At 43.5% G+C, this 12,521-nt stretch overlaps 1 protein-coding gene across 1 annotated transcript; it reads right to left on the reverse strand.

Moving 5' to 3' along the window:
* Positions 1-5,767: 5,767 nt before the first annotated feature.
* On the reverse strand, positions 5,768-8,506 carry chst2b (carbohydrate (N-acetylglucosamine-6-O) sulfotransferase 2b). Its single transcript, XM_035143134.2, has one exon. The coding sequence runs from the start codon at positions 7,928-7,930 to the stop codon at positions 6,533-6,535; it is 1,398 nt and encodes a 465-aa protein (XP_034999025.1). The 5' UTR covers positions 7,931-8,506; the 3' UTR covers positions 5,768-6,532.
* Between the last annotated feature and the right edge of the window lie 4,015 nt (positions 8,507-12,521).

Raw genomic sequence — 12,521 nt, forward strand, 5'->3', positions numbered from 1 at the left:
AAGAGTGAGAGTGGATGAGAGACGCAAGGAGCAGGATGAAAGTCTCAGTCCTGGTGTTTCCTATTGATGGGGGCGTATAAAGGAGAGGCTTTGATGTTGTCCAGGTGAGGAGTCCCATTCTGCATCCCGCTGCCAGATAATTGAGCTACAGCTCGGCCCTGCTGGTTTCTTATGCTACAGGCAAACTGCTGCTTCCGTGACCGTTTCCCCCGTCAGCTCGGCTTTCAGGCTCGTTAGGACGAACATTTTACTGTTAAATAATGAGCGTTAATTTTGACGGACATCAAAGCCCGTTTGATCTCTCCTGCTGCAGCGGTTTGCACGCTGCGGTTTCAGGGCTGGCAACCAACGTTTTTGTTTTGACTCTGGCGTCCCGGAGGCCGCGCCTGTTTGAGAGACCCAGGGTTGCTGCGTTATGCGGTTGACGGAGTCCACAGCCTGATTTGGGAGTTTAATCTCAGATTGTTACCGAGTATATTGGTGGTATTACATAATGTACCCCAGTAGCAAAGCATAAACAATACTGTACTGCTCAACAGTCCCCTTATGAAACCACATTTAAATCACTGACTATATATAAAGATGGCGACTCAAAAGTGAAGTCAAAGCGCATTGATCAGCCCTGATGGCTGGGGGCAGAATAGGTCATAAACCTTGCTTCCTCCATGTAAGTGGATGGGACACAGACAAACTATAAAGTGCTAGAAAATCTTGATGACCACGACGCAGACCCTGGCTTCAGGCCCTGCCCCCCCAAAATTTCACAGGATCTTTCTTGTCCCACGTTCAAACTTTCCAACTAATTTCATGGTAATCTGTTCTGTAGTTTTGGTGAAATCCTGCTGACAAAGAAATGAATACATGCTTGGTCAAAATGTTTTGGATTGTGTATCAGGGAAATTCATTATGGTCGCAAAAAACATTTGTAGATTCTTCATCTTTTAAGAACGTTTAAATAAGATGCCTCAGCGTCCTTCATCCATTTAATTATATTTTTATGAGCCTTTTATTTTATTTTTCCTTTATTTCCAGGTCCTTCTGGACAGTTTTTTTCTTCTCTCAAAAGTAAAAATACCTGAGAACTCTACTCATGCACAGTGGTGCAGTAATTGTCCTCTTCCTGCTCTGATGCGAGGTCAGGAAAAGGTGACGTGTCGGACGTGTGGGGAGGAAATTATACTTGCTGCGATGGCCGCTGAAGCAGCAGTTGTGCCCCCCCCCCGCTACTACTCAGCACCTTTTCCAGCACACACACACACACACACACACACACACACACACACAAACCACAAAACAGCACTAGCAGTTATAATTACCATCACTGTCTCGTATTATGCCAGCGTGGAACAGGGGGACACTGTGCCAACAAGAAGACAGCTCACTCCTGTTGGTCCCAAATGAGTCATTATTCCCTCCCTTCTCTCTCTACCTCCTCACCCCCTCTCCGCCCTCCGTTGTTCTCTCTCTCTCTCTCTCTCTCTCTCTCTCTCTCTCTCGCTCTCTCTCTCTCTCCCTCTGTCCCTCATTTGAAACATTTATAAATAAAGCCCGTTAGATAGCTGAATGCTGCCCATAATTCCCACCCCTTGTATATTGCTGACAACAACACCAGTCTTGTAAGAACTGGCACCAAATCATTTCCCCTCCTCTTGTTTTTTGTACTGGTGCGAGGGGATTGTGTCCTTGTGTGCCACCTTTAAGTCTCTCATTATTCAGTAAAGGCTCTGAGGTACAAAGATAGCTTCCCCCCCCCCACTGAAACGATAGCGCTGACAAATTATTGTTTTTTTCTTTTTCCAAGGCGAAAGCAAAGGAAGGTCTTCAGAAGAGGAATTATTTATCTGATTTCTTACAGCCAACAGCTAACGTGTTTTCTTAGAGAAGATACAGAGGTATAGTGTGTTTCTAAATCGACTGTCACCAAGTTATTACATGTTGAAATATGGCCCAGAAAGTAGTGGAGTTAGTGGCTGTATAATATGTCAGTGTTATTATTATCAAGTGACTACACGGCATCATTATTGATCTGAGTCCTCGAGCACCTCTGGAGGATTTTAACCGTTAAAGTCTGGCATCCCAGAAACTTCCCCTGCCTGTACGACTCTATATCATCACTTAACCACATTTATAAACCAGTTCTGACCTTGCCTCGAGTTTCAATCAAGTGCATGAGTGACCTGCCATGCCGGAAACAAGATAACGCCCCATTTGATACCTTTTTTTTTCTCCCTCTTCGAGTAAATTATTTTTATCTCTATCCGGGCCTCTGCCAGTCGGCTCCCGCACACGCAGCGCTCCCTCCTGGAAAAAAAACTCCTTTTGTAGCAAGGGAGCTTTTATGGCTGAGGACAACTACCCAGCAGACAAGAACTGGTAGATGTATATTAAATATGCTCTGCAATGTGAGACGAAAATAGCACAAGCACCTAAAGCTTGAATGACTAATATCCAGCTCTCTGCAGTATATTTAGTTGGGAATTACTTTTAATGATGGTAAACTGAATATGTAGCAAATAATGAGACATATTTATGTTTTCCTATTTCGAATATTGCGCTACTTGCAAAAAATTTGGTGTTTTCAAATCTTTCTCTCGCACCTCAGGTCGGATGTTACTCCTTGATCTTGTGAACCTTCATGAAAATTCATCAGTTAGAAGCTATTATCGCTCATTTTTACATAATCTCATAATGTGCCTCCTGTGAGTTGTGTTTTGTTGCCGCTGAAATCAAGGTTTGTTTTAGCCCGAGGCCACGCTTGTAAAAAGCAACAACAAAAAAAACAGAACTAGAATGGTAGAATCAATTCAATCCAACTGCAACAACTTTCACGTAGTCCTAGATACCATGTGCCTGATTTGTTTTCATCAAGATCCTTGAAATATTCCCTGGGAGAATGGCTTAAAAAAGTGAATCCCAGACCTGCTCCAAAAAGTTCTTCCGTGATCCATATCACATCCGTCCACTAAGTTTCATGGAAATCTGTTCCGCTGTTTTTGTGTGATCTTGCTTAAAAAGCAAACTGACAGGGGCGGAAACATAACCTTCCTGGCATAGATGATATAAGGGTTATTATTATTATTTAGGGATAATAAAGGGATGATAAAGGGATAATAAAAGGGTATCTGATGTTTGATGAGATTGATACCCGATACCAGCACACACCTTTGTCACTGTTCCTTGTCAAGGTCAAATATATCTAAAGCCGCTGCTAACACAGTGGTGTGGATCAAATCCCCAGACTCTTCAGCAGCCCACATGTCGGAGAGGTAATATTTCCTTTGTGCTACTACACATGCACTGTAAAATATCTTCAGAGGATGAGATGAAATTAGGAGTTTATGATGCGTCTCTTGTCATTTGGGATGAAGAGCAGCTGTATGAGACTGAACCTAATGACTCCAACTCCAATCCGAGCACGAAGAGGACCTGGGCCTGAAGCCTGATCTCTAACCTGAGCTTATCGATCGCTGCCCTGAGGCGGAGACCCTCCATCCCACAGCGAACAGGGTCACCGGGGCAGGGCATCTTGAAAGGAGACGACCGGGAATCTAACTCACGGGGCCCCCAAAAAGGTGCTGCGCCCCTCTTGTACTGACATGCACGCACAAGAACACAGGGACTTTAAACATTTACAAAACCTATTGCTCTTTCTGTGACTCTGCTCATGACTCTCTTGGCTTGTTCGCTCCAGTTTGTGAGGAATTCAAGCGCTGAAACACAAATGCCACGGCTGTATAATGTCTGAGACTGTGCAGCCCTTTGCCTGTTGTGTGCGCGGTTTACTTTGCAAGCGGCACACAAAGTTATAACGCAACACTTGTGATGAATATGCAACATGTTAAGTCACGCATTCATTACGAGCAGCTCGGTTACGTAACACCTCGGTTTCAAGCTTCAGGGGAAACTGCTCATGAGCCTCCACTATCGCTGGATGCTGCTGTATTTCCTCTTAATCAGCTGAGAGTGTGTTTTTGTGCCAACTTTGCTCCGCTCCCCTTCCTCCCCAACTTCTTATTAAACTTTTATAACAGTGTTTTCTGCAAAAAATAAAATAAAATCAGTTTAACCGATTCAAATGTATTCCACTGAATTTATTACTCCGCTCCACGCCGCTCACCAGTTCTTCCAAATACTTTAAGTGTATTAGCGGCGTTTGGGAAAGAGACTATTAGCAATGTGAGGGTTTTCATGCGACTTCTTTAATTATAGATTGCACTTTGCTGCTTTTCTGAGTGCATCATTATAAATCTCAGGGCCCCCCCGATTCCCCCTGAGCAAAGCAGGATGTTGTGCGCAAATCCAATCTGTGGAGGTTCGGCTTTGTGAGTTCGCAGAGTGTTTTCTCCTCGTACTCATAAAGCTATTGTCTTTGAATAAGAGGGCTTTGCAGTGTTATGCTGTGAATGCATGGGTGCATCTATGGAATGCTTGTTTCAGCTCTCAATGCTGCAGAAAATATGTAGTCTCATTTGCTCGGGCTTATTTATTTTGAATATAGTTTGGTTCTGAGAAAAGAGACTGAATGAACTCTTCTGCCTAAAGGAAGGTTCTCTTTTTGTGTCGGTGTAATTTCCTTAGATTTATGGTTTTACAACTTCTATGTGTAATCGAAAATTGACCCATTGGCCTTTTGAATGTTACATCATCACAAACCAAATGTTACTGCCTCCATCATGAAGGTTCTGAACCTGTTAATTTATTTATTTGTGAGCAGGATTACACAATAATTAGGCCTGGGCAGATGCAGATTAATGTGTTTTCACTTTCTTTATGCGTTTTTAAGATAAGTAGATTGTGTAGGTTATCAGCACACTTCCTGTTTTTTGTACTATTTCTACTATATTTCTATCATAAGAACAAGACAATCATGTGCAGGAGTTTTCAGCCTTGGCGGGGTGTATTTCCTTTTTTGAGTTGTTTCTCTTCTCTATTAACTTTCAAGTCGTGAGGCCCAAAAAAGCTCAACACTTACTTCTATCAAAACTGTGAACACAGTGTTTCTGATTATTTTGCCACATGTACTTAAAGGGTTCTCTGACCTCCATCCACATTTGTTCTCGTGCATGACGATGCATGCGGATGATGGGATACACATTTCTGCAAAAGGTTTCACTGTATTCTACTGATCTACAGGCTGTGACAACAGGGTTTCTGCAGGTTTTGGGTGAAAGCCTAAAATTCCCATTATTTAAGACTTTTAAACATCCTGCGGAAACCGAAGAGACGAAGCTGCCTGATTGGTCGTGATCGTGGATGTAAAGAATACAGGTTTCTAACATTTAAGAAAGATTAGCCTTCAGGTTGTTTTACGAGGGAGGAAAATGTACTTAACACATTTGTTAGACCTCAGGGAAACACACAGTGTGTTCTGGTGAGTAAGACTGAACGTAAACAGAAACTTGGTTTGCAAGAAAACACCACAGGGCATCTTTAAGCTGTATAGTAAATAGCTAATTTATGAAATGCCCAGTGCTGCATACTGCACTGAACTTAAGTACAGTATGCTTTGAAATATACCTCATAAAGAACCGTTATTACAAAGCATATGTGTGATTAAAGTAAATATTTCTGTCATTGCGGTATTGACTGAATCCAGTGGCTCACCATCTTTATTTATTTTCATTTTTAAGGAGACGTTTCCTTGTCCAGTAGATTTTGCGAAAGTTGTTTTGGTTGATGATTTTTTTTTTTTTAAACGTACAGGTTTTCCCCACACAGATGCATTTCTTGACAAGTGTGTACTTTACTCGATGCAAAAATTCCCAGATCATGTGTTTTTTTTTTTATAAGAGCAAGCAATTGTAAACATTGGAAATGGTAGAACAGACTGCTTACACACACACTGAGAGGGAGAGGCAGCTCCAGAGACACAGCATTGTCCACAGTGCATGAAAACATCCTCTCTTTTCTTTTTAAAATCTAGAAATAGCACTGATGCTGCTCTGAAGTCGTCTTCTCATCACACCTCTGACTATGGCACATCAACAAACCAATTTATTGATTGTCTCTGACTTCACCCAGATCTTACAAATGAACATTAGCAATGAGATTTTTTTTTTTCTTTCAGTTTTATAGGTTGTTCTCTGTTTTTTTTTTTGTTTGTTTTCTTTGTTGACCATTTCACTTTTACAGAACAGTATGGAGACCGGAAAAGAAATATTTTGAACATTCAAAAATAACCCCCCAAAAACATCCACTTCCAAGTGTCATCATGACAAGATACATGAACAAGATACCGTTGTTTTGTTCTTTGAGTTTTGTTTTTCAAAGTTGCAGCTTCACATTTCATTGTCATTGTTAATGGGGCCTTTGCATTGTCAACAGCAGACAACAGTATTCCAGTATAAAAGACGTGGTCCCTTCAAATACCACTGCAATTCAACTGAGAGAAACATGATACATTCCGTATGTGGCCAGTGTAGCTCCTCGGACACTGATTCAACGTAAAGCTTTAATTCCACAAGAAGAGGAAACGGCACTCGATGCAAAATGAACATTAAATTAAAAGGTCTTTGGTGGTGTGGACGTTTTTTCACAGTTTGGAGTGTGTCAGTAGTGGTTTGCTCATGTCCTTAGCCTCCCCGGCCGTTCGGACTCGTTCATACCCTAGAACGGACATCGAGTGGTGACAGTAGTCCTCGACTTGTTTGATCTGTTGAATGCTGAGCACTGTTCTCCACGCACTAGCAGCCTGTGTGGCATTCCTGGATGAGACTATGAATGGCTTGGAGGAGGAGCTGGAGCCGCTGGTCATGTTCAGCGCGAACGACTCAATTTCGTGGTTGCTGGTCAGGTTGGCAAAGCGGTAGATGTTCCGCAAGGTCTTGACCGGGTTCTCGACCAGGTCTTCGTAGCGCACAGCCATGTACTTCCCCTTCAGCCAGGTGGGCGGGTTTAAGGCAGTCCTCAAAGTCCTGGAGGTGCGGTCGCAGATCACCTCCATGGCCCCGATGGAGTGGTAGTCCGAGCCGTCCTTCTTGTTGGCTTTGTGGCCCGGATCCACGAAAGGTATCCGGCGAAGTTTGGGGTCCCTGCTGCGGACCACCTGTAAGTTCTCCCTTATCAGGCCGTGTCTGGATTTGATCCTGGAGTTGGCCACGGCCCGCGGGTCTCTTACCAGGTGTATTACCTTCAGATCCAAGGACGGGTCCTCCATGAGCGGGGCCAACACGTTAACATCCAAAATGCGTACCCCTTTAATGACTATAGTGTTATATTTGAGGCACTCCTCCTCCAACAGTCTAAGGCTTTGAGGGGGGCACTTTTTACACACCTTGTCATCCACCATCCCCACCACCTCCTTCCTGTAGGCCGAGCACAGGGGGTAGGAACACACAACTTTATTGAGGGTGGCCCCAAACAGTCCCAGGGAGGTAAAATTCTTGCCCCCGGGGCTGTTGTAAAGTTGGAAAACAGACAGATCGCAGCGGTACAGGGAGCTGAGCATGTCCCTGGCGGCCCCTTGTAAAGACACTGCATCGCCCGGGTACAGTTTCTGCCAGATGTGCCACATGGGCTCGTACAAGAAGAACACGTCAGGATTCTGGTTGAAGAGCTCCCCGAAAAACGAGGAGCCCGACCTCCAGGTGGTCAGGACATAGATGAGCTGCCTCTTTTTGGCCAGCGAGGGCCTGTAGAGGAAGCGAATGTCAGATCTGCTCTGATAAGTGGTGCTCCTCATCTGGTGATTACACTGCTGTGGCTCCTTAGTCCATTTATAATTAGCCAGGTTCAGCATGGTGAGGACGAGCAGTAAGATATAGGCCATGAACAACACGATCCTCTTCCTGCGGAGGACTTTCATCACGATCCCGGGCTGTGCTATTATCTTGGTATGATTCCTGTAGGTTTTGAGCTTCCTCCCAAAGCCAGCATCCTTCTCCCAGGGTGCTGTCAACTTCAGTGGTTGATGGTATTGTTTGCCTCTCATCTGTGCCCCCGGAGAGTGGCTCTCACCACCGGACAAAGTTCCCTCTCACTGACTCTGCAGGGATGTATACCCACCATACACTGGGGACCGATGCAGATTTTTGAACGCCGGCTGATTAGGTAATATATTCACCAGCGATTCCACATCCACAACACGATTCCCCCCCGTTTTTTTCCCTCTGCAGTGCGCAACGTTCCTCGCAGGAGCGATGGATGCGAGGATTGCGTCCGAGTCGTCCACGGCGATGCGGGGATTCAGTGGGTGGCCCGTGTTGTTCAAAACAAAAAGGCAGCGGCTCGCATCATCGGAACAGACGCCCTGTTCGCCCGTGCTCGGCGGAGGCATCCCTGCGCAGTCCCCATCTCGTGCATCCTTCACAACAAAGAAGAGAATCGCAGAATCCAGAAGAAGAAAAACAAACACCGCTGAGAGTCGGCGCGTGCGGCTGCGGCTCGGATCATTCCGCATCTGCCATAACGGAGCGGCGGACGGTTCTGAGATTCTCAACCCCCCCCCTCTCGCTCTCTCTCTCTCTCTCTCTTCCTCTCTTTCTTCCTGCTCCTCCGCTCCGCTCGTTCAAGTAACACAAACTGGATTCAATCAGAATACATGGAGGGAGGGAAGGGGGGGGGGACCCTCCCACATAGGCGCGTCATTGGCGGCGCGCTGCAGCGTCGTGCGTCGACGCGCTGCGCCATTGGCTCCGCCGCCCGTCCGTCCCCCAGTCCCCCGCCTCGGCCCTGACTCCCACTGATCACAGCAATGGAAGATAAGACTGTGGGAAACGATGCTGTTGTAGTGTTTCAAATGGATCCACCTCAACGTGTCTGCAGCCTCACCCCCAGCACATTCACACACACAAACACCAGGTGCAAGAGGAATTATAATATTGCTCCAAACCCCCACCCCCACCCCACCCCCTTTGTCTTCCTCACTCCTCTTTGTTTAAACTCCATAACTTGCTATTCAATTAAGAGTCCTGTTTAATTTACTAATGCATGTCCTCCTCACGGTGCACGACTGCAGCGGGGGAATCAATATTTCAAATTAAATGTATTTGTTTTTTCCCCACTGCCGCCTCAAGAGGGTAGGCCAGGTCTATAAGAGCAAAAAATCAGGCCCTGTACCCTGAAGGAAAAAACTCAATTATTAATAAGAAATATACGATACATTCCTCGCAGCAGGAATATGTTGCCGTTAGAATACCACAGAGACATGTTTGTGATTAAAGATTGAAGAAATTAATTAAAAAATAAAGAATTTCTTTAAGTCTGCAGGAAGAATGCATTGTTTTTCTTTTCTTTTTTTTTATTATTGGGTGTATCAGAAACAGTCAGCAACTATAACTGACAGTCCTCCCAAGTGGGGGATCGGCTGAAATGTGACATCTGACAGCTGCTCCCCACGGAGCTGTCAAGTCCTGGGAAGCTGTAAGGCCGTGTGTGTTTGGACAGAGGAAAGCACATGCTCTGCAGATTGACAATCATCGCTCCTAAGAGGCTCGGCCACGTTGGGATTACAGCCCCGCTGCACAACTGTGAGAGTGAGTGAGTGAAAGGGGGCTCGGCCCTTTGACCCCTGATGAGGAATCTCTAAAAGGCTTGTAATGCACAGATTGGGATTTGGAGGCTCATTTATGCTCATGTCAGTGTTTTCATTGTGGCCTTATTGTACTTTATTTTATCTTGCACCACTAAAAATACATATTTCTTTATATATTGTCCTAATACAAAGGCATTACAGCCTTGTTCTACTCAGAGCCCGGCTACAGCAGATCAAGCAAAGCCGGTTGTTTGTGTGTAAGTGCTTTTAAACAGAGATTACATCATATGTGTTGGATTATTGGACTGTGCGGTAAATAATTACTCCTCTTGCTCTGAGGCTGTGTGCTGATCTTTCTGATGCCCATTTGGTAGAAGCTGTCCACTGCGGCTGTTCACAGCACAAACCCTTTGTGTGTACTGCCCTCTGCTGGAGCTACGGTTTCCAATCAGGACAAAAAAACTCTCAGGCCCACAAACTCACACTTTTGAAATGTTAACTAAGCCTTTATATAGTTCATACATCTAACTTATCTATTTATCATCATTATAAGGCATTTAGATCCACAGAAGAACATGAAAATGAACTGCTAATGAGTCTGGTTGTCAAGAGTCCAGGTTTGTTTCCATCTTTGGCATCATTTACTGAAATTCTCCCAACCTGCAGCCGCGTCATTCCTGCATCTCGCACCGATAAGCAGGCTGTGTGTATCCCACCCTCTTTGTGCATACTGTTCTTTTCCTTTTCCTCATAATTGTGTTCAGCCTGATGAGCTGAGGGCCGCTCTGGGACGCTGTGTTGTTGGACTGTAAAGTGCAGCTATAGGATCCTTCTCTCCGCCTGCAAGTATAATTGTGCAGAATTAGAATGGGTCCACGGGGAGAGGCTTATTTTGAAATGTTCGTAAAATTCAACAGCTCCTATGAATGTTAAATAGTGTTGCAGATGTGACTCATCGTGTGTTATTTTGAGCTTTTCTTAGAATTCGCGGAATAAATTTATAATAATCCATGATGAGGGCTCTTTCTGGTGAATGAAAAGTCATGAATTGTAACAAGATGCCTCATTTAGGACAGAATATTGATCATTTGACTATTATTTTATTACATTTCAAAATTCTCCTTACAAATGATATAAACAAACAGATGCATAAACATTTTTTAAATATATTTTAAAACAGTAGTCTGCACAAAACTTTTTCACACATGCCCAAATTATTTCCATCACTGCAAAATATGAATTATACATGCACCAATTTGAATAATTATTTTGCAAGGTGACAAAGGTGAAATGATTTGCGACGATCATTTCACAAGCTCAAAATATTAATGACCCGTATTTGACTGCATAGGAAATCAGTGGAAACTTACACGGACTGAGATACATGTGATGAGTCAGAAAAGCCAAAGCAAACTGCAGCAGCTAAGAGAAAATTGATATCATTAATATTGAATGTGTTCATTCTGCAGCAGTTGTTATTTCATGGCTGTGGATGGGGATTTTCCTCAGTTTCCTCCCTTTAGTCTCATTTCAGTTATGCAGCGTCTCCTCACTAACATGTGACTCATTGTAAACAACAGCCTGGTTCTCGGATATAAGCGACCTCTGATGACACAGATAAGGAAAATACAGTCATAACAAACAGCCAGTGTTTTTCCTCTGCCTGCTCCGAGTGGAACTGCAGAAATTCTCTCAAACATAGTTCAATTTTTACGTATCTAAAATAGTAAAAATTAATGTTTTATCGTGAGTTGTGATTGTAGGAGCATCAAGTGATACATGGCTGAAGACATTTATTAGTTTCTGACTCTGAGAAAGTGGGATAAGCTGTAAAATTCCCAAATATACTGCAACTCTCAAACTATCTCTCTGGATGTGTTTATATTGCAATGTCTATATAGCAAGAGTTGTTCATTATACATTGATATATATGGACAGAACACTTACTTTACAGTTTCATTTTGAGAAAATCAACTGTATCAACATTTAACATTTAACTCTAAACTCTTCTGCCCAAATATTCTGTATGAATTGAGGATTGGGAAACAACCACATGGGGGAATGAGTCACGCGTCTATTTTACATTAAACATTATTTCTCAGTCACGCATTTAACTTCTCTGGATTTATAAGACATGAGGAAACTAAATCACTTTTATTTTGTAGGCTTAATGAGGAAAACATTTAAAGGCAAAAGTTAAGGGAGAGACTTTTTACACAAATCCTATATTCAACTAATCCAGCTGCCAAACGTTCTCATCGACTCTCACCAGTCGGAGCAAAGTCAAGTTAAATCACTGTGGGCCTGCTATAGCTGCCTCTCCCCGACAGGATAAGATACAAGTATCACCTATATACTTTTGTTACACCCTGCTGACATCAATTCCCCTTTTTAATACGGATTATATTGTTGTATTAACATTTATATTCACATTTTATAACACCCTCGCTACAGCTGCAAATTACTTTACTTTCTTCATTCTGAGCTGCTCCATTTTCTATGTCATACTCTGCACTGATGCTCACCGGCCTGTGATAAACGTTGCAGACGGACTGTGGAGGACTGATATGCACTGATTTGAATATCACAGCCTGGAGGGACAGCTGAGTGTATCTCCTGTATAATGTTCCCCGCAGACTATGCACACATATCTCTCTCTCTCCCTCTCTTTTCATAATCCATATGCAAAGCACATCATGTAACTGCAGGAAGTCGCCTGTCCAGCCACATGGAGGGAACATAAACTAGAGCTTGTTCTTTCTTTTCCTTTGTCTCATTAGTGTGATCGAATGCGTTCAGACTCATTGAAGGATTTCCACATGGGACAAGGGGAATGAGTTCATGTCAGTGGAGCAAACTGAAGCTCTTGGCCTATAGGCTCCTTTAAAGTAATAAAGTATTTTTATTTTTAAATACTTGCATAAATGTGATTTTGAAAATGTTGCATGTGATTATGAAACAGTTTCAACGTTTAGTAAATTAGCAGATGAGATGTGTACATTGCATTAAGACTGTATATCTGACGCCTCCATGCATGTTTGTATATCGC

Source organism: Hippoglossus stenolepis, chromosome 19 (genome assembly GCF_022539355.2).
Source record: "Hippoglossus stenolepis isolate QCI-W04-F060 chromosome 19, HSTE1.2, whole genome shotgun sequence".
Lineage (NCBI taxonomy): Eukaryota > Metazoa > Chordata > Actinopteri > Pleuronectiformes > Pleuronectidae > Hippoglossus > Hippoglossus stenolepis.